This window comes from Somniosus microcephalus, chromosome 10 (assembly GCF_052327205.1).
Source record: "Somniosus microcephalus isolate GS21.2 chromosome 10, FLI_Smic_1.0, whole genome shotgun sequence".
NCBI lineage: Eukaryota > Metazoa > Chordata > Chondrichthyes > Squaliformes > Somniosidae > Somniosus > Somniosus microcephalus.
Window position 1 is genome coordinate 232,695,435 of NC_140996.1, and position 20,373 is coordinate 232,715,807.

General features: G+C 51.7%; 1 protein-coding gene across 1 annotated transcript in view; it reads left to right on the forward strand.

Annotated features, from left to right (window-relative positions):
- Nucleotides 1–4,557: 4,557 nt before the first annotated feature.
- Nucleotides 4,558–20,373, forward strand: part of clpb (ClpB family mitochondrial disaggregase) — a 136,465-nt gene continuing 120,649 nt past the window's right edge. The window contains exons 1-2 of the mRNA XM_085999763.1: nucleotides 4,558–5,374; nucleotides 10,898–10,949. Coding sequence (XP_085855889.1) covers nucleotides 4,699–5,374; nucleotides 10,898–10,949 — 728 coding nt within the window. The 5' untranslated portion in view covers nucleotides 4,558–4,698. The remainder of the gene's footprint in view (nucleotides 5,375–10,897; nucleotides 10,950–20,373) is intronic.

Sequence of the window (20,373 nt, forward strand, 5' to 3'; positions counted from 1 at the left end):
GCACTCTGGGGCTTTCCTGACTACCTGCCTGCCCCCCTTCTTCTGACTGGTGGCCACCCATTCCCTCTCTGACTGCACTTTCTTAAGCTGCGGGGTGACCACGTCTAAAAACGTGCTATCCACGTAACTCTCAGCCTCGCGGATACACCGCAGTGACTCCAGCTGATGCTCCGAAAACCGGATATCAAGTTGGCCAAATCGTTGGCACTTACTGCACAGGTGGTCATCCTGACTGCAAGAAGCGTCTAGGAATTCCCACATGTTGCAGGCCGTGCAACACACGGGACTGAGGTCCCCTGTCATAGTTCTAATTAAAAAACTCTAACCGCAAATTTAAACTCTCAGATTCTCGCTCTCCCGAACTACCTTAACTATGAACTACCTTAAAAGAAATAAACTTAAAATTGAAGAAAAAAAAGCACTCACCCACTACTCACCAATCAGCTTCTTCCCCTGCGCCGGCGTCACTTTCTGTACTGTGACGTCACTCTCGAATTCTGCCGCCGCTTCCAATGGTGAGGGACGTCAGTGCAGTGGAGCAAAGTCCTCTCCCAGTTTGAATTGTCCATCAGCATCAAACACTCCCAGGGCAGGTACAGCACGGGTTAGATACAGAGTAAAGCTCCCTCTACACTGTCCCATCAAACACTCCCGGGGCAGGTATAGCTCGGGTTAGAGAGAGGAAAGCTCCCTCTACACTGTCCCATCAAACACTCCCAGGGCAGGTACAGCACGGGTTAGATACAGAGTAAAGCTCCCTCTACACTGTCCCATCAAATACTCTCAGGGCAGGTACAGCACGGGTTAGATAGAGAGTAAAGCTCCCTCTACACTGTCCCATCAAACACTCCCAGGGCAGGTACAGCACGGGTTAGATACAGAGTAAAGCTCCCTCTACACTGCCCCATCAAACACTCCCAGGGCAGGTACAGCACAGGTTAGATACAGAGTAAAGCTCCCTCTACACTGTCCCATCAAACACTCCCGGGGCAGGTATAGCTCGGGTTAGAGAGAGGAAAGCTCCCTCTACACTGTCCCATCAAACACTCCCAGGGCAGGTACAGCACGGGTTAGATACAGAGTAAAGCTCCCTCTACACTGTCCCATCAAATACTCTCAGGGCAGGTACAGCACGGGTTAGATAGAGAGTAAAGCTCCCTCTACACTGTCCCATCAAACACTCCCAGGGCAGGTACAGCACGGGTTAGATACAGAGTAAAGCTCCCTCTACACTGCCCCATCAAACACTCCCAGGGCAGGTACAGCACGGGTTAGATACAGAGTAAAGCTCCCTCTACACTGTCCCATCAAACACTCCCAGGGCAGGTACAGCACGGGTTAGATACAGAGTAAAGCTCCCTCTACACTGTCCCATCAAACACTCCCAGGGCAGGTACAGCACGGGTTAGATACAGAGTAAAGCTCCCTCTACACTGTCCCATCATACACTCCCAGGGCAGGTACAGCACGGGTTAGATACAGAGTAAAGCTCCCTCTACACTGTCCCATCAAACACTCCCAGGGCAGGTACAGCACGGGTTAGATACAGAGTAAAGCTCCCTCTACACTGTCCCATCAAACACTCCCAGGGCAGGTACAGCACGGGTTAGATACAGAGTAAAGCTCCCTCTACACTGTCCCATCAAACACTCCCAGGGCAGGTAACGCACTGGTTAGATACTGAGTAAAGCTCCCTCTACACTGCCCCATCAAACACTCCCAGGGCAGGTACAGCACAGGTTAGATACAGAGTAAAGCTCCCTCTTCACTGTCCCATCAAACACTCCCAGGCCAGGTACAGCACGGGTTAGGTACAGAGTAAAGGTCCCTCTACACTGTCCCATCAAACACTCCCAGGGCAGGTACAGCACAGGTTAGATACAGAGTAAAGCTCCCTCTACACTGTCCCATCAAACACTCCCAGAGCAGGTACAACACGGGTTAGATACAGAGTAAAGCTTTTCCCTTCTGAGTGATCGTTTGTCCCTTTTTTTCTGTAATCCTCTTTTTTCCATCACAACCCATCAGTTGTGGGACTCGTGAATGTTTTAATTTTGCTGGAATGTGTACGAAAACAGGAGAGTGCTATGGCGATTGGGCTGTCCCATCATGCTTAGCACCAGTGAAAGCCTTCTATTAAAACCATTGTGGCTGCAGCTTTAATACAAGACTTTCCATTCCACTCTGATTCCTGGGCGAGCCCGATCACAGAGGAACAGGAGGAGGCCATTCAGCCCCTCGAGCCTGTTCCCCCCCATTCAAAGAGATTGAGGCAGATCTGCGACCTAACTCCATATACCCGCCTTTGCCATGTATCGCTTAATACCCTTCGGTTAACAAAAATAACCAGTTATTAACCAAACAAAAAGATCCATTGAAATCTTTTGTTTACTCCCGCTCTCCAGCCAATAAAAGCGAGCGCAATGGGGATGTTCGCTGATGACTGCACAGTGTTCAGCGCCATTCACAACTCCACAGACAATGAAGCAGTCCATGCCCGCATGCAACAAGACCTGGACGATGTTCAGGCTTGGGCTGATAAGTGGCAGGTAACATTCGCGCCACTATCTCCAACAAGCGAGAGTCTAACCACCTCTGCTTGACATTCAACGGCATTACCATCACCGAATCCCCTACTATCAACATCCTGGGGGTCACCATTAACCAGAAACTTAACTGGACCAGCCACATAAATACTGTGGCAACAAGAGCAGGTCAGAGGCTGGGTATTCTGCGGCGAGTGTCTCACCTCCTGACTCCCCAAAGCCTTACCACCATCTACAAGGCACAGGCCAGGAGTGTGATGGAATACTCTCCACTTGCCTGGATGAGTGCAGCTCCAACAACACTCAAGAAGCTCGACACCATCCAGGCCAAAGCAGCCCCCTTGACTGGCACCCCATCCACCACCTTAAACATTCATTCCCTCCACCACCGGCGCACCGTGGCTGCAGTGTGTACCATCTACAAGATGCACTGCAGCAACTCGCCAAGGCTTCTTTGGCAGCACCTCCCAAACCTGCGACCTCTTCCACCTAGAAGGACAAAGGCAGCAGGCGCATGGGAACGCCACCACCTCCAAGTTCCCCTCCAGGTCACACACCATCCTGACTTAGAAATATATCGGCCGTTCCTTCATCGTCGCTGGGTCAAAATCCTGGAACTCCCTCCCTAACAGCACTGTGGGAGCACCTTCACCACATGGACTGCAGCCGTTCAAGAAGGCGGCTCCTCTTGTGTTACACCAATAAAAAATACATTAAACAAATACACTAACAAAAAACCCAGAAACAAGACTTAACCCATTAAATTAAAGTTTGGTTGTTTAAACCAATTATGCACTCCAGTCCCCGCGGCGCCCACCGGTCACGAAAGAGCTCGAGCTCGCCGGCGGACACCGCGTGCTCCATCTCCAGGGCCACCCGGCCGCGAACGTGGCCGCGGAAGAGAGGGAGGCAATCCGGCCGGACGACCCCCTCGACCGCCCGCTGCCTGGACCAATTAATGGCTTTCTTGGCCAGGCCCAGGAGCAGACCCACGAGGAGGTCCTCCGACCTGCCCGCTCCCCTCCGCACCGGGTGACCGTAGATCAAGAGCGTGGGACTGAAGTGCAACCAAAATTTGAGGAGCAGCCCCTTCAAATAATGGAAGAGGGGCTGCAACCTCCCACACCCGACATAAACATGGAACACGGACTCCTCCAGACCAAGAAGGCGGCTCCTCTTTTTTTTTTTTTAAAACCAATAAAACAAAAACATTAAACAAATACACCCAATCCAATAAACCCCGAAACAAAACTTAACCCCTTAAATTAAAATCTGGTGGTTTAAACCAACTACGCACTCCAGTCCCCGCGGCGCCCACCGGTCTCGAAAGAGCTCGAGCTCGCCGGCGGACACCGCGTGCTCCATCTCCAGGGCCACCCGGCCGCGAACATGGCCGCGGAAGAGAGGGAGGCAATCCGGCCGGACGACCCCCTCGACCGCCCGCTGCCTGGACCAATTAATGGCTTTCTTGGCCAGGCCCAGGAGCAGACCCACGAGGAGGTCCTCCGACCTGCCCGCTCCCCTCCGCACCGGGTGACCGTAGATCAAGAGCGTGGGACTGAAGTGCAACCAAAATTTGAGGAGCAGCCCCTTCAAATAATGGAAGAGGGGCTGCAACCTCCCACACCCGACATAAACATGGAACACGGACTCCTCCAGACCAAGAAGGCGGCTCACCACCATCTGCTCAAGGGGCAATTAGGGATGGGTAATAAATGCCGGCCTTGCCAGCGACGCCCACATCCCGTGAATGAATTAAAAAGATAGTATAGCGTGCAGCAGTGGTGGAGGGAGTGGGTGTTTGAGTTGGGGTCAAACCCCTTTTGGAATGATGAGGGTTGGGACCAGGACCAAGATTTTAAACTACAACTCCCAGAATGCACCTGCGCAGGCAGTCTGCGCGTGCGCACCACATGCGCAGACTGCGCGCTGCATGGATTCCTGGGAATTGTAGTGCCGCCAGGGGGCGACGGAAGTGACGAGGGCGCTGCCGCCACCGGGGAACAACTACAGCTCCCAGGGTGCAGCGGGAGGGCATGCCGCGGCTGCGCAGTGCCGACCGTGAGTAGGCCGCCTGCGCTGCGGCGCCGCTGGAAAAGCCAGAGCGTTGCTGTCGGTTGTGTGGGAAAGGAAGTTTTCATTTTGCGGTTCGATGGCGGTCTTCAGGGACCGCGCCGCCTCCCTAGTAATGCGCTACCTCCGGGCCCGCTGGACTTTGAGCGAACCGGGCCGCCGCGTAGCGGCAAACGGAATCGCGGGGATCGGGCGGCGGAGCGTGGAGCAAGCCCGGCCTCCCGCCGCGGAGAGCCGCTGTCTGCCCGCCTTCCAGCTGCAGTCCCGACCTCCCGCCGCCGGGAGCCGCTATCGTCCCGCCTCCCAGCTGCAGTCCCAGTCTCCCGCCGCCAGTAGCCGCTGTCTGCCCGCCTTCCAGCTGCAGTCCCGACCTCCCGCCGCCTGGAGCCGCTGTCGGCTCGCCTCCCAGCTGCAGTCTCAGTCTCCCGCCGCCAGTAGCCGCTGTCGGCCCACCTCCCAGCTGCAGTCCCAGTCTCCCGCCGCCGGGAGCCGCTGTCGGCACATGTCATGGCTGCACTTCCCGGCTTTCACCGCTAGATGGCGCTGCCTGGCACTGCCCGGTTTGCAGTTCAGGGCTGTGGCCATGGGGTGGCGCTGCCTGGCACCTCTTGAGCTGCAGTTCAGGGCTGTGGCCATGGGGAGGCGGTCACGGCCAGGGGACGAACAGGGAGATTGGGGACTGGGAGCCTCGGCTGGACTCTGCACCCTGGCAGCTGCCCTCGTCTATTGCTACAGCAGAACCTCGGGGACAGATGGTGAGTAATCGCACCTTAACAATAAGAACAAATTGCAATTATACAGCGATCTTAATATAGTAAAATGTCCCAAGGCGTTTCACAGGAGGTTTATCAAACAAACACTGAGGATGGTATTAAATTGAAAGAAAAGGCATACAATGATGCAAAGATTAGTAATAGGCCAGAGGATTGGGAAATTTTTAGAAACCAGCAAAGGATGACTAAAAAAATAATAAAAAGAAGATAGATTATGAGAGTAAATTAGCAAGAAATATAAAAACTGACAGTAAGAGCTTCTACAGGTATATAAAAAGGAAGAGAGTAGCTAGTATGTAATGAGCAGGGTGGATAAAGGGGAACCAGTAGATGTAGTGTATTTGGATTTCCAAAAGGCATTCGATAAGGTGCCACATAAAAGGTTACTGCACAAGATGAGAGCTCATGGTGTTGGGGGTAATATATTAGACTGGATAGAGGATTGGCTAACTAACAGAAAACAGAGAGTCAGGATAAATGGGTCATTTTCAGGTTAGCAAACTGTAACTAGTGGGGTGCCACAGGGATCAGTGCTGGGGCCTCAACTATTTACAATCTATATTAATGACTTGGATGAAGGGACCGAGTGTATTGTAGCCAAATTTGCTGACGATACAAAGATAGGTGGGAACACAAGGTGTGAGGAGGACACAGAGTCTGCAAAGGGATATCGATAGGTTCAGTGAGTGGGTAAAAATCTGGCAGATGGAGTATAATGGGGGAAAATGTGAGGTTATCCACTTTGGTAGGAAGAATAGAAAAACAAATTATTATTTAAATGGAGAGAGACTACAGAATGCTGAGGTACAGAGGGATCTGAGGGTCCTTGTACATGAAACACAAAACGTTAGCATGCAGGTACAGCAAGTAATTAGGAAGGCAAATGGAATGTTGGCCTTTATTGCAAAGGGGGATGGAGTATAAAAGTAGGGAAGTCTTGTTACAACTGTACAGGGTGTTGGTGAGACCACACCTGGAGTACTGCGTACAGTTTTGGTCTCCTTATTTAAGGAGGGATATACTTGCATTGGAGGCAGTTCAGAGAAGGTTCACGAGGTTGATTCCTGAGATGAAGGGGTTGTCTTATGAGGAAAGGTTGAGCAGGTTGGGCCTATACTCACTGGAGTTTAGAAGAATGAGAGGGGATCTTATTGAAACATATAAGATTCTGAGGGGGCTTGACAGGGTAGATGCAGAGAGGATGTTTCCCCTCGTGGGGGAATCTAGAACTAGGGGGCATAGTTTCAGAATAAGGGGTCGCCCATTTAAACCGGAGATGAGGAGGAATTTCTTCTGAGGGTCGTGAATCTGTGGAATTCTCTTCCCCAGAGAGCTGTGGAGGCTGGGTCATTTAAATATATTCAAGGCGGAGATAGACAGATTTTTGAGCAACAGAGGAATCGAGGGTTATGGGGAGCGGGCGGGAAAGTGGAGTTGAGGCCAAGATCAGATCAGCCATGATCGCATTGAATGGCGGAACAGGCTCGAGGGGCAAAACCAAAATAGCAGGAATATTTTTTGAATGGTGAGAGACTGGGAAATGTTTGCATTCAGAGGGACCTGGGTGTTAACCGGCAGGTACAGCAAGCAATTAGAAAGCAAATGGTATGTTAGCTTTTGTTACAAAGGGATTCGAGTATAAGAGTAAAGACATCTTACTGCAATTATATAGGGCCCTGGTGAGACCACACCTGGAGTATTGTGGACAGTTTTGGTCTCCTTACCTAAGGAAGGATATACTTACCATAGAGGGAGTGCAACGAAGGTTCACCAGACTGGTTCCTGGGATGGGGGGATTGTCCTATGAGGAGAGATTGAGTAGACTAGGCCCATATTCTCTAGAGTTTAGAAGAATGAGAGGTGATCTCATTGAAGCATACAAAATTCTTAAGGGGCTTGACAGGGTAGATGCGGGGAGGATGTTTCCCCTGGCTGGGGAGTCTAGAACCAGGGGTCACAGTCTCAGAATAAGGGGTCGGCCATTTAGGACTGAGATGAGGAGACATTTCTTCACTCAGAGGGCGGTGAATCTTTGGAATTCTCTGCCCCAGAGGGCTGTGGAGGCTCAGTCGTTGAGTATATTCAAGACTGAGATCGATAGATTTTGGGGAATCAAGGGATATGGGGATCGGGCGGGAAAGTGGAGTTGAGGTCGAAGATCAGCCATGATCTTATTGAATGGCGGAGCAGGCTCGAGGGGCCGAATGGCCGACTCCTGCTCCTAATTCCTATGTTCTTAACCGGGCGCCAGTGTAGGTCAGCGAGCACAGGAGGTGATCGGTGAACGGGACTTGGTGCGAGTTAGGACACGGACAAGAGTTTTGGATGACCTCAGGTTTACGGAGGGTAGAACGATGGAGGCCGGCCAGGAGTGCGTTGGAATAGTCGGGTCTCGAGGTAACAAAGGCCCGGGTGAGGGTTTCAGCAGCGGATGAGCTGGAGAACACAGTACAGTAACGGTGGCCGGGGGTGTCTTCTTGGAATGGAAGGATGTAAACATGTGGCCGCCTCCCAAATCCGTGCCCGTCTTTCCCGCAACTCCATGTTTGAACCATTCCAGTCGGGTTTCCACCCCGCCACAGCACTGAAACTGAAAGGCTAACGTTACATTAGCCTTTATAACTGGAGAGGGTGGAATACAAAGGGGAGGCAGCTTGGCTGCAGCGATACAAAGCCCTGGTTAGAGCACATCAGGAGCAATGTACGGCCGCGCGGTGTCTTCAGGGTCCCGCGCCGGCCGATCACCGGCCTTTCCATTGTAGGTACCCTGCATACGCTAACATTTTAATGGGCTGCTCGGGGGAGGGGGAGGCAGGCAGTGCAGGGGGACATTGATCTGGAGCACTGGGTTCAGTTCCGGGCCCTGCACCTCAGGAAGGATGTATCGGCCTTGGAGGGGGGCAGCGCAGGTTCACCAGAATGATACCGGGGCTCCAAGCGTTAGATTATGAGGTGAGATTACATAAACTCGGCCTGTATTCCCTGGAATATTTGATTTTGATTGAGGTTTTTAGGATTTGGAAAGGAATCGATGGGGTAGATCGGGAGAAACCTTTTTCCGCTGGTGGGGTGAGTCTAGGACAAGGGGACAAAATCTCAAATCAGAGCCAGGCCGTTCAGGAGAGAGGTTGGGAAACACTTCTTCACACAAAGGGTGGTGGAAGTGTGGGACTCTCTCCAACAGAAAGCAGTCGACGCTGGGGCTCAATTAACAATTTTTAATCTGAGATCGATAGATATTTGCTAGCCGAGGGTATTAAGGCATCTGGATGGAGTTAGGCGGGTGGATGGAATTGGGATACAGATCAGCCATGATCTCATTGAATATGGAACAGGCTCGAGGGGCTGAATGGCCTCCTCCTGTTCCTATGAAACAGCCTTTATCAAAGTCACAAATGACATCCTTTGTGACTGTGACCGTGGTAAACTATCCCTCCTCATCCTTCTTGACTTGTCTGCAGCCTTTGACACGGTTGACCACTCCATCTTTCTCCACCGTCGTCCAGCTGGGTGGGACTGCACTCGCCTGGTTCCATTCTTCTCTATCTAATCGTAGCCAGAGAATCACCTGCAACGGTTTCTCTTCCCGCTCCCGCATCGTTACCTCTGGGGTCCCCCCAAGGATCTATCCTTGGCCTCCTCCTATTTCTCATCTACATGTTGCCCCTGGCGACATCATCCCAAAACACAGCGTCAGTTCCCACATGTACGCTGTCGACACTCAGCTCTACCTCACTACCACTTCTCTCGACCCCGCCACAGTCTCTAAATTGTCAGACTGCTTGGCCGACATCTAGTTCTGGATGAGCAGAAATTTCCTCCCAACTAACTATTGGGAAGACCGAAGCCATTGTTTTCGGTCCCTGCCACAAACTCCGTTCCCTAGTCACTGACTCCATCCCTCTCCCTAACATCTGTCTGAGGCTGAACCACACTGTTCGCAACCTTGGTGTCGTGTTTGACCCTGAGTTCGGCTTCCATTTCCCCAAGACCGCCTATTTCCAACTCCGTAACACTGCCTGTGTCTGCCCCCAACCCCGCTCATCTGCTGAAACCCTCATCCATGCCTTTGTTACCTCCAGACTTGACTATTCCAACGCACTCCTGGCTGGCCTCCCACATTCCACCCTACGTAAACTTGAGGTCATCCAAAACTCTGCTGCCCGTGCCCTAACTCGCACCAAGTCCCGTTCGCCCATCACCCCTGTGCTCGCTGACCTACATTGGCTCCCGGTTAAGCAACGCCTCGATTTTAAAGATTTTCATCCTCGTGTTCCAATCCTTCTGTGATACCGGGGCTAAAAGGGTTAAATTAACAGGTTGCCCAGACTGGGCTTGTATTCCCTTGAGTTTAGAAGATTAAGGGGTGATCTGATCGAGGTGTTTAAGATGATTAAAGGAGTTGATCGGGTCGAGAGAGAGAAACTATTTCCTCTGGTGGGGGGAGTCCAGAACAAGGGGGCAGAACCTTAAAATTAGAGCCAGGCCGTTCAGGGGTGATGTCAGGAAGCACTTCTTCACACAAAGGGTGGGGGAAATCTGGAACTCTCTCCCCCAAAAGCTGTGGAGGCTGGGGGTCAACTGAAAATTTCAAGACTGCGATCGATGGATTTTTGTTGGGTAAGGGGTATCGAGGGATACGGAGCAAAGGCGGGTAAATGTCATTGAGGTACAGATCAGCCATCAATGGTAGAACGGGCTCGAGGGGCTGAATGGCCTCCCCCTGTTCCTGTGTTTCTATAAACTGGGGCTCCTTGGAAGAAAGGTTAAGGAGAGAGCTGGTTGAGGTGCTCAAATGTATGAGAGGTATGTTATCGTGTAAACAGGGAAAGTTATTTCCAGTGGCTAGTGAGTAGCTCAAGCGTATGAAAGGAGAGTTATTTTTATGCCGAAGCCTTTTAGGAGATTGAAAGTACAACCATGAACAGCGCTGGAAACAGAATCCATCGTCGCTTTTAAGAGGGAAGTGGATTAACAGTTAAAGCTAAAGAGGGTTTGGGGAATGGGCCGAGGAATTGGGACTGAAGGGGGAGAGCTCTTTCGGAGAGCGAGCTTGGGCACGATGGGCCGAATGGCCTCCCTGAATGCTGTGAGCGAGCGGTCAATCTACGGAACAGGCTCCCTCAGGGAGACGGTGGAAGCAGTTACTGTTGATTCATTCAAATGCAAGATTCCTCTCAGGAAATAATACTTTGGATGCAGTAATCTGAGCCGTGAGGTGTGGTGAGTGCAGCGACCTCGGGAGGAACAGGTGAATTGGGACCTCGGGTTCCCAAAGCTCTCCACCACTGGGGGTTTTCCTCGCCTCGTATCTGGGTCTGTTGTAGACTCATTGATACAAATTGATCGCTGTGATTGGTCAACAACCCCATTATCGTTGGATGTGTGACTCCCAGGATGGGAGGGTGAACTAGATGGACCCGGGTCTATTGTAGTGTAGCTGGGTGGGATCCTGTTATTTTGCCACGTTCCATGTCACCGACTCTCTGTTGCTTTTTTTCCCAGGTCACGCGTTGCTGGAAGCCGCTCGATTGAGCAACGTCTCCGAGGTCAGCAGGTAGGCAGAGCGCGGGCGGGACGCGGTTTCTGTATCGCTTCCAAACACGCGGGCATCCTGCCAGCCGTGGCTCAGCGGGCAGCACACTCGCCTCTGAGTCAGAAGGTCGTGTGTTCAATTCCCACTCCAGAGACTAGAGCTCAAAATCTAGACTCACACTCCCAGTGTAGTGCTCAGGGAGCGCCACACTGTCGGAGGGGCAGTACTGAGGGAGCGCCACACTGTCGGAGGGGCAGTACTGAGGGAGGGCTGCACTGTCGGAGGGGCAGTACTGAGGGAGGGCTGCACTGTCGGAGGGGCAGTACTGAGGGAGGGCTGCACTGTCGGAGGGGCAGTACTGAGGGAGCGCCGCACTGTCGGTGGGGCAGTACTGAGGGAGCGCCGCACTGTCGGAGGGGCAGTACTGAGGGAACACCGCACTGTCGGAGGGGCAGTACTGAGGGAGCGCCGCACTGTCGGAGGGGCAGTACTGAGGGAGCGCCGCACTGTCAGAGGGGCAGTACTGAGGGAGCGCCGCACTGTCGGAGGGGCAGTACTGAGGGAGCGCCGCACTGTCGGAGGGGCAGTACTGAGGGAGCGCCGCACTGTCGGAGGGGCAGTGCTGAGGGAGCGCCGCACTGTCGGAGGGGCAGTACTGAGGGAACACTGCACTGTCGGAGGGTCAGTACTGAGGGAGTGCTGCACTGTCGGAGGGGCAGTACTGAGGGAGTGCTGCACTGTCGGAGGGGCAGTACTGAGGGAGCGCCGCACTGTCGGAGGGGCAGTACTGAGGGAGCGCCGCACTGTCGGAGGGGCAGTACTGAGGGAGTGCTGCACTGTCGGAGGTGCTGTCTTTCAGATGAGATGTTAAACCGAGGCCCATCTGCTCTCTCAAGTGGATGTAAAAGATCCCACGGCCACTATTTCGAAGAAGAGCAGGGGAGTTCTCCCCAGTGTCCTGGGGCCAATATTTATCCCTCAATCAACATCACTAAAAACAGATGATCTGGTCATTATCACATTGCTGTTTGCGGGAGCTTGCTGTGCGCAAATTAGCTGCTGCGTTTCCCACATTACAACAGTGACCACACTTCAAAAAGTACTTCATTGGCTGTAAAGTGCTTTGGGATGTCTGGTGGTCGTGAAAGGTGCTGTAGAAATGTAAGTCTTTCTTTCTATTGGCTCCTGCTCTGGAAACGCCTCGAATTTAAAATTCACACCCTCGTGTACAAAGCCCTCCATGACCTGCTAAACCTTTCTGCGCAGCCTCTCAACCTAAAAGCGATCCTTGAAGTGGCTTCCCGCACCTGCTGTGAATACCAGGGGACCGGTGCTGGTATCTCCGCCGGTCTCGGCGGGTCTGGTCAGCTGAGAGCGGAGGCCAACTACCAGCCCATGGTCCGAAACTCCCGACTACCCAGCTGTCCGTCAAAGGACCACCGGCCCCGCCCCTCTCCCAGCCCTGACCCTCCCACCGCCCCGACACTGCTGTCAATCAAAACCGCTACCCCGATAATTCAACAACAACTTGTATTTATACGGCGCCTTTAACGTAGTAAAACGTCCCAAGGAGCTTCACAGGAGCGATTATCAGACACAATCTGACACCGAGCCACATCAGGAGATTTAAAAAAAAATTAATTCCTGGGATGTGGGCGTCGCTGGCAAGGCCAGCATTGATTGCCCATCCCTAATTGCCCTTGAGAAGGTGGTGGTGAGCCGCCTTGAACCGCTGCAGTCTGTGTGGTGAAGGTGCTCCCACAGTGCTGTTAGGGAGCGAGTTCCAGGATTTTGACCCAGCGACGATGAAGGAATGGCCGATATATTTCCAAGTCAGGATGGTGTGTGACTTGGAGTGGAACTTGGAGGTGGTGGTGTTCCCATGCGCCTGCTGCCCTTGTCCTTCTAGTTGGTGGAGGTCGCGGGTTTGGGAGGTGCTGCCGAAGAAGCCTTGGTGAGTTGCTGCAGTGCATCTTGTAGATGGTCCACACTGCAGCCACCGTCTTAAAGGAGGAGAGAGAGGCGGAGAGGTTTAGGGAGGGAATTCCAGAGCTTAGGGCCCAGGCAGCTGAAGGCACGGCCGCCAATGGTGGAGTGATTAAAATCGGGGGACGTGCAAGAGGCCAGAATTGGAGGAACGCAGAGATCTCGGAGGGTTGTGGGGCTGGCAGTGGTTACAGAGATAGGGAGGGGTTTGGGGGAAGGCCACTAGTCTCACAACTCCTGCCAGTTCAGCCGAGATCACATAAGCAGAGGAGGGATGGGACTTGGCGGAGTTTCACACTGGATGCGGCAGTTACCAAACAAGCCATTGGGTGGAGCTCTTGCTCCATTCTCTGCTTGTTTCTCTCTGAACCTAGTTGGGGACAAGCCGCACCGTCACCAGGTGTTTGGAAACAAGTTCAGCACAAGGGAGCTGCTCTACCGTCCAGACCCGTCCGGTGTCGCCTCTGCTCCTGCAAGCAGAACCCTCCAGACCAGCCGCCAGACTCCGGAGCTGTCTGAGAATCTCCTCCCGCACTGACCCACCGCCGTCTGTGTGATGCTGCCGTAGGATCAGAGAATTTCCAGCAGGGGGCACTGCAGTCGCGCGCGCACTGTCTCACACACACTGTCACTCTCTCACGCGCTCTCTCGCTCTCTGTCTCTCGCTCTCTGTCTCTCTCTCGCGCTCTCTCTCTCGCGCTCTCTCCCTCGCGCTCTCTCCCTCGCGCTCTCTCCCTCGCGCTCTCTCCCTCGCGCTCTCCCTCGCGCTCTCTCCCTCGCGCTCTCTCCCTCTCGCGCTCTCTCCCTCTCGCGCCCTCTCTCGCGCTCCCTCTCTCTCGCGCTCCCTCTCTCTCGTGCTCTCAATTCAATTCAAATGCTTTATTGGCATGAAAGTTTACAGGGAACCATATTGCCAAAGCTTACATAACAAAAAGTACAGTTTTCCAACATTCTGTAGGTGTCAAACAATTTTGACCTTCGTTGGGTACATACAATATTAGTTTAAACAATATTAATTTAAAGTCGTTGAACATCGTTGGGCACATTCAATATTAATTTTAAACAGTCCTCAGGTTGTGACATGTTGCTACATATTTGGCACCAAGGTATGGTCTGTCTCCTTCTCCCAGGACTAATCTTAATTTTGACAGGTCATTCAATTCTTTGAAATCTGGGGTTGTTTGGCTGAGCTTGTCAAATAATATGTTTCTTGTTGTGTTGAATTTTTCGCATTTTAGGAGGAAATGCATCTCTGTCTCAACCTCGTCGGCCAGACATTGATCACATATTCTATTCTCTCTAGGCTGCCAGGATTTCTTGTATCTTCCTTTTTCAATTGCCAGTTGGTGGTCGCTTAGTCTGTACCTGGTGAGGGTCTGTCTCTGTTTTGTGTCTCTGATGGTCGAGAGATAGTCTGCCAGTTTATATTCTCTTTTTAGGGCCCGGTAACATTCTAATCTGCTTTGGCTTTTGGTTACATTGTTCCAATGTTCCAGGTAGGTTTCTTTGCATTGTTTAATGATTTGGTTCACTCGGATTGGTGTTTGGACGGCAGTGTTGGTCTGGGACTGGTCAGGGTCCGGCTGAGTAGGAGTACTTAGTTTCAGTAGCAGCTGACTCAGGGGACTCTTTTCTGGGTTTAGCTCTTGGGTCTGGAAGGCTTTAAAATGAAGGGTGTCTGGGGAGCTAGATTTGAGGTGATTTAGGAAGTTTAGTGCTCGTTTGTGGATGTTTATTATCAGTGGGTATCTGCCGAGTTCGGCTCTGCATGCATTTGTTGGTGTTTTCCTTTGGGTGCGAAGAATGCTTCGGCAAAATTCTGCATGTAGGGCTTCTATTGTGTGTTTTTCCCATTTAGTGTAGCTATGGTGATTGAGCGGGCCCCATACTTCACTACCGTACAGCGCAATGAACGCGCGCTCTCTCTCACGCGCTCTCTCTCTCGCGCTCTCTCTCTCTCTCGCGCTCTCGCTCTCGCGCTCTCTCGCTCTCTCGCTCTCGCGCGCTCTCTCGCTCTCTCGCTCTCTCGCGCTCTCGCTCTCGCGCTCTCTCGCTCTCGCGCTCTCTCGCGCCCGCGCTCTCGCGCTCGCGCTCGCGCTCTCTCTCGCTCTCGCGCGCTCTCGCTCTCTCGCCCTCGCGCTCTCTCGCCCTCTCGCTCGCGCGCTCTCTCGCTCTCTCGCTCTCGCGCGCTCGCTCTCTCGCGCTCTCGCTCTCTCGCGCTCTCGCTCTCTCTCGCTCTCTCTCGCTCTCTCTCGCTCTCTCTCGCTCTCGCCCTCTCTCGCTCTCGCGCTCTCTCTCTCGCTCTCGCGCGCTCTCTCGCTCTCGCGCGCTCTCTCGCTCTCGCGCTCTCGCGCTCTCTCTCGCTCTCTCGCGCTCGCTCGCTCGCTCTCTCGCGCTCTCGCTCGCTCTCTCGCTCGCTCTCGCTCTCTCGCGCTCTCGCTCGCTCTCTCGCGCTCTCGCGCTCTCGCGCTCTCGCTCTCTCGCTCTCTCGCTCTCTCGCGCTCTCGCTCGCTCTCGCGCTCTCGCTCTCTCGCTCTCTCGCTCTCGCGCTCTCGCTCTCTCTCGCTCTCTCGCTCGCGCTGTCTCTCGCTCGCGCTGTCTCTCGCTCGCGCTGTCTCTCGCTCGCGCTGTCTCTCGCTCGCGCTCTCTCGCTCTCGCGCTCTCGCGCTCTCTCGCTCTCGCGCTCTCTCGCTCTCTCGCTCTCGCGCTCTCTCGCTCTCTCGCTCTCGCGCTCTCTCTCGCGCTCTCTCTCGCGCTCTCGCGCTCTCTCTCGCTCTCGCGCTCTCTCTCGCTCTCGCGCTCTCTCTCGCGCTCGCTCTCTCTCTCGCGCTCTCTCTCTCGCGCTCTCTCTCGTGCTCTCTCTCTCGCGCTCTCTCTCGCGCTCTCTCTCGCGCTCTCTCTCGCGCTCTCTCTCGCGCTCTCTCTCGCGCTCTCTCTCTCGCGCTCTCTCTCTCGCGCTCTCTCTCTCGCGCTCTCTCTCTCGCGCTCTCTCTCTCGCGCTCTCTCTCTCGCTCTCTCTCTCGCGCTCTCTCTCTCTCGCGCTCTCTCTCGCGCTCTCTCTCTCTCTCTCTCTCTCTCTCTCGCGTGCTCGCTCTCTCTCTCGCGCTCGCTCGCTCTCTCTCGCGCTCGCTCTCTCTCTCGCACGCGCTCTCACTCACACCGACGCGCACTCACACATGCACACAAATACGCACACTCTTTATCTCTTCACATTTCGCTTTTTCTGTTTGCTTTCTTCTCTCCTTTATCTCTCTCTCTCTTCCCCCCCACCTGTGGACGAAGCAGGACTGATAGCGCTGTACGTGGTCCCGCGTACACAAACCATGAGCCACTTGGGAAAACAGAATTTCTCAGCCCCTTTGGCATCTTAAAGTCCCGTCAGATTTGTTCTACACCTATTTCGATTTAATATTTCTTTTTTAATGTTGCAACCTATTTTAAATGCTCCTCTTTATTTGTGTCTCTGTGTTTTCCTGTCCCCATGCCCTCTCTACTTACACTATACTGTCAGTCTCTCCCTGCTTTCCTCTATCGCAATCTTCCTCGCTCTCTGTTTATCTTTAGCTCCCTATTTTCCCTTTTCTCTCTCTTACTCTCTCAGATTTCTTCTTTCAGTTCTGAGAGTAAGCGTGCAGGGAACATAAAAACTGACTGTAAAAGCTTCTTATAGATATATGTGAAGAGAAAAAGATTGGTGAAGTCAAGCGTAGGTCCCTTGCAGTCAGAAGCAGGGGAATTTATAATGGGGAACAAAGAAATGGCAGACCAATTAAATACATACTTTGGTTCTGTCTTCACAAAGGAGGACACAAATAACCTCCCAGAGATGCCGGGGAACATAGGGTCTAATGAGAGGGAGGAACTGAAAGAAATCAGTATTTGTAGGGAAATGGTGTTAGGAAAATTGATGGGATTGAAGGCCGATAAATCCCCAGGGCCTGATGGTCCACACCCCAGGGTACTTAAGGAAGTGGCCCTAGAAATAGTAGATGCTTTGCTGATCATCTTCCAGCATTCGATGGAATCTGGAACAGTACCCATGGATTGGAGGGTAGCTAATGTTATCCCACAAATTAGAGAAGCGTGCAATAAGAGCACAGCTGTCATCATAGGTGACTTTAACTTACATATAGATTGGACTAGCCTAATCAGTAAAAATAATGAGGAGGAGGAATTCCTTGAGTGTTTAAGGGATGGTTATCTGGATCAATATGTCGAGGAACCAACTCGGGAACAGGCTATATTGGACTGGGTACTGTGCAATGAGAAGGGACTAATCAGTAATCTTGTTGTACGGGGACCCTTGGGTCAGAGCGATCATAACATGATCGATTTCTCACTCGAAATGGAGAGCGAAGAAATTGACTCAGAGACTAAGGTCCTGAATTTAAACAAGGGGAATTATGATGCCATGAGACGGGAACTGAGTAGGTCTGATTGGACAACGTTCCTGAGAGGACTGGAGGTAGATAAACAATGGCAAACATTTAAAGATAGAATGACAAAATTGCAAAAATTGTGTATACCAATCTGGCATAAAAGGAAATCTAAAAAGGTGACTCAACCGTGGATAACAGGGGAAATTAGAGACAGCATAAAATCCAAAGATAGGGCGTATAAAATAGCCAAAAAAAGCGCCAGAGCGGAAGATTGGGAACAGTTTAAGATAGAGCAAAGGAGGGCAAAGGGCATGATCAAGAGGGGCAAAATAGCTTACGAAAACAAGCTGGCGGAAAATATAAAAACTAACTCCAAAAGCTTTTATAAATATATCAAAAGGAAAAGACTGGTGAAAACCAAAGTTGGTCCATTGCAGTCAGATACGGGGGAATATATAATGGGAAATAAGGAAATGGCAGATCAACTAAATGCATACTTTGGGTCAGTCTTTACGAAGGAAGACACAAAAAACCTCCCTGGGATATCGGGAAAAATAGGGACATTGGCAAAGGAGGAACTGACGCAAATCAATATCTCTAAGGATATGGTGTTAAGGAAGCTAAAGGGATTGAAGGTGGACAAATCCCCAGGGCCTGATAACATGCATCCTAGGGTACTGAAGGAGGTGGCCCTAGAGATAGCGGATGCACTAAGGATGATTTTTCAGAATTCATTAGACTCGGGAACAGTGCCGATGGATTGGAGGGTAGCTAACGTTACCCCACTATTCAAAAAGGGGGGTAGGGAAAAAGCAGGTAATTACAGACCTGTAAGCCTTACATCAGTTGTGGGCAAAATGCTGGAGTCCATCATTAAGGATGAAATAGCGGAGCACTTAGCAAATGGGGACAGGATAGGACAGAGTCAACATGGATTTACAAAGGGTAAATCGTGCTTGACTAATCTATTGGAATTTTTTGAGGGAGTAACTGGTAGAATAGATGGGGGAGAGCCAGTAGATGTGGTGTACCTGGACTTCCAAAAGGCCTTCGATAAGGTCCCACATAAAAGATTAGCATGGAAAATTGAGGCTCATGGGATAAAGGGGAAAGTTTTGGCGTGGATAGGGAACTGGCTGTCAGATAGAAAACAGAGAGTTGGAATAAACGGCTCATTTTCTGAATGGCAGGCAGTAACAAGTGGGGTACCACAGGGATCTGTCCTGGGCCCCCAGCTGTTCACAATTTACATTAATGACCTGGATCAGGGAGTCGGATGCAGCATTTCCAAATTTGCAGACGACACTAAACTAGGAGGTGGGGTGGGCTCAGAGGAAGAGACCAGGAAGCTCCAGAGCGATTTGGACAGACTGGGCGATTGGGCGGATAAATGGCAGATGCACTATAATGTGGACAAGTGCGAAGTTATCCACCTTGGGTGCAGGAACGGGAGGGCAAATTATTATTTAAATGGCAATAGATTGGGAGAGGGGGAAGTACAGAGAGACCTGGGTGTTCTTGTACACCAGTCACTGAAGGCGAGCATGCAGGTGCAACAGGCGGTCAAGAAGGCAAACGGTATGCTGGCCTTCATAGCAAAAGGGTTAGAATACAGGAACAGGGATACCTTGCTGCAGCTGTACAGGGCACTGGTGAGACCACACCTCGAGTACTGTGTACAGTTTTGGTCGCCTCATCTGAGGAAGGATGTTCTTGCCATGGAGGGGGTGCAGCGGCGATTCACCAGGCTGATACCAGGAATGGCGGGAATGACCTATGAGGAGAGACTATGTAGTTTAGGGATGTACACACTGGAGTTTAGAAGATTGAGAGGGGACCTCATAGAAGTGTATAAAATTCTGACAGGTCTAGACAGACTGGATGCAGAAGGAATGTTTCCCTTGGCGGGTGAGAACAGAACTAGAGGACATAATTTAAGGATAAGGGCTAAACCATTTAGGACAGAGATGAGGGGGAATTTCTTCACTCAGAGAGTGGTGAACCTGTGGAACTCATTGCCACAGAGGGCAGTGTACGCCAGCTCATTAAATATATTTAAGAGGGAATTAGATATATTTCTACGGGCAAAAGGGGTTAAGGGTTACGGAGAGAAGGCGGGGACGGGATACTGAATTAAAGGATCAGCCATGATCTCATTAAATGGCGGAGCAGGCACGAAGGGCCGAATGGCCTACTCCTGCTCCTATCTTCTATGTATCTATCTATGTATCTATGTATTCAAAAAAGGTGGTAGAGAGAAAACTGGGAATTACAGACTGGTAAGCCTGACATCGGTAGTGGGGAAAATGCTAGAGTCCATTTTCAAAGATGTAATAGCAGAGCACTTGGAAAACAGTGACAGGATCGGACAAAGTCAACATGGATTTTCAAAAGGTAAATCGTGCTTGACTAATCTACTGGAATTTTTTGAGGATGTAACTAGTAAAATAGATAAGGGAGAACCAGTGGATGTGGTGTATTTGGACTTTCAGAAGGCTTTTGATAAGGTCCCGCATAAGAGATTAGCGTGTAAAGTTAAGGCACATGGGATTGGGGGTAAGGTACTGACTTGGATAGAGAACTGGTTGGCAGACAGAAAGCAAAGAGTTGGAATAAACGGCTCTTTTTCCGAGTGGCAGGCAGTGACTAGTGGGGTACCGCAGGGATTGGTCCTTGGGCCCCAGCTATTCACAATATATATTAATGACCTAGACAAGGGAACTAGATGTAATATCTCCAAATTTGCTGTCGACACAAAGCTGGGTGGGCGTGTGTGCTGTGAGGAGGATGCTGAGAAACTCCAGGATGATTTGGACAGGTTGGGTGATTGAGCAGAAACATGGCAGATGCAATATAACGTGGATAAATGCGAGGTTATCCACTTTGGTGGCAAAAACAGGAAGGCAGATTATTATCTGAACGGCAATAGACTGGGAGAAGGGGAAGTGCAACGAGACCTAGGTGTCCTTGTGTACCAGTCGCTGAAGGTAAGCATGCAGGTGCAGCAGGCGGTTAAGAAGGCAAATGGCATGTTGGCCTTCGTAGAGAGAGGGTTCGAGTACAGGAACAAGGATGTCTTG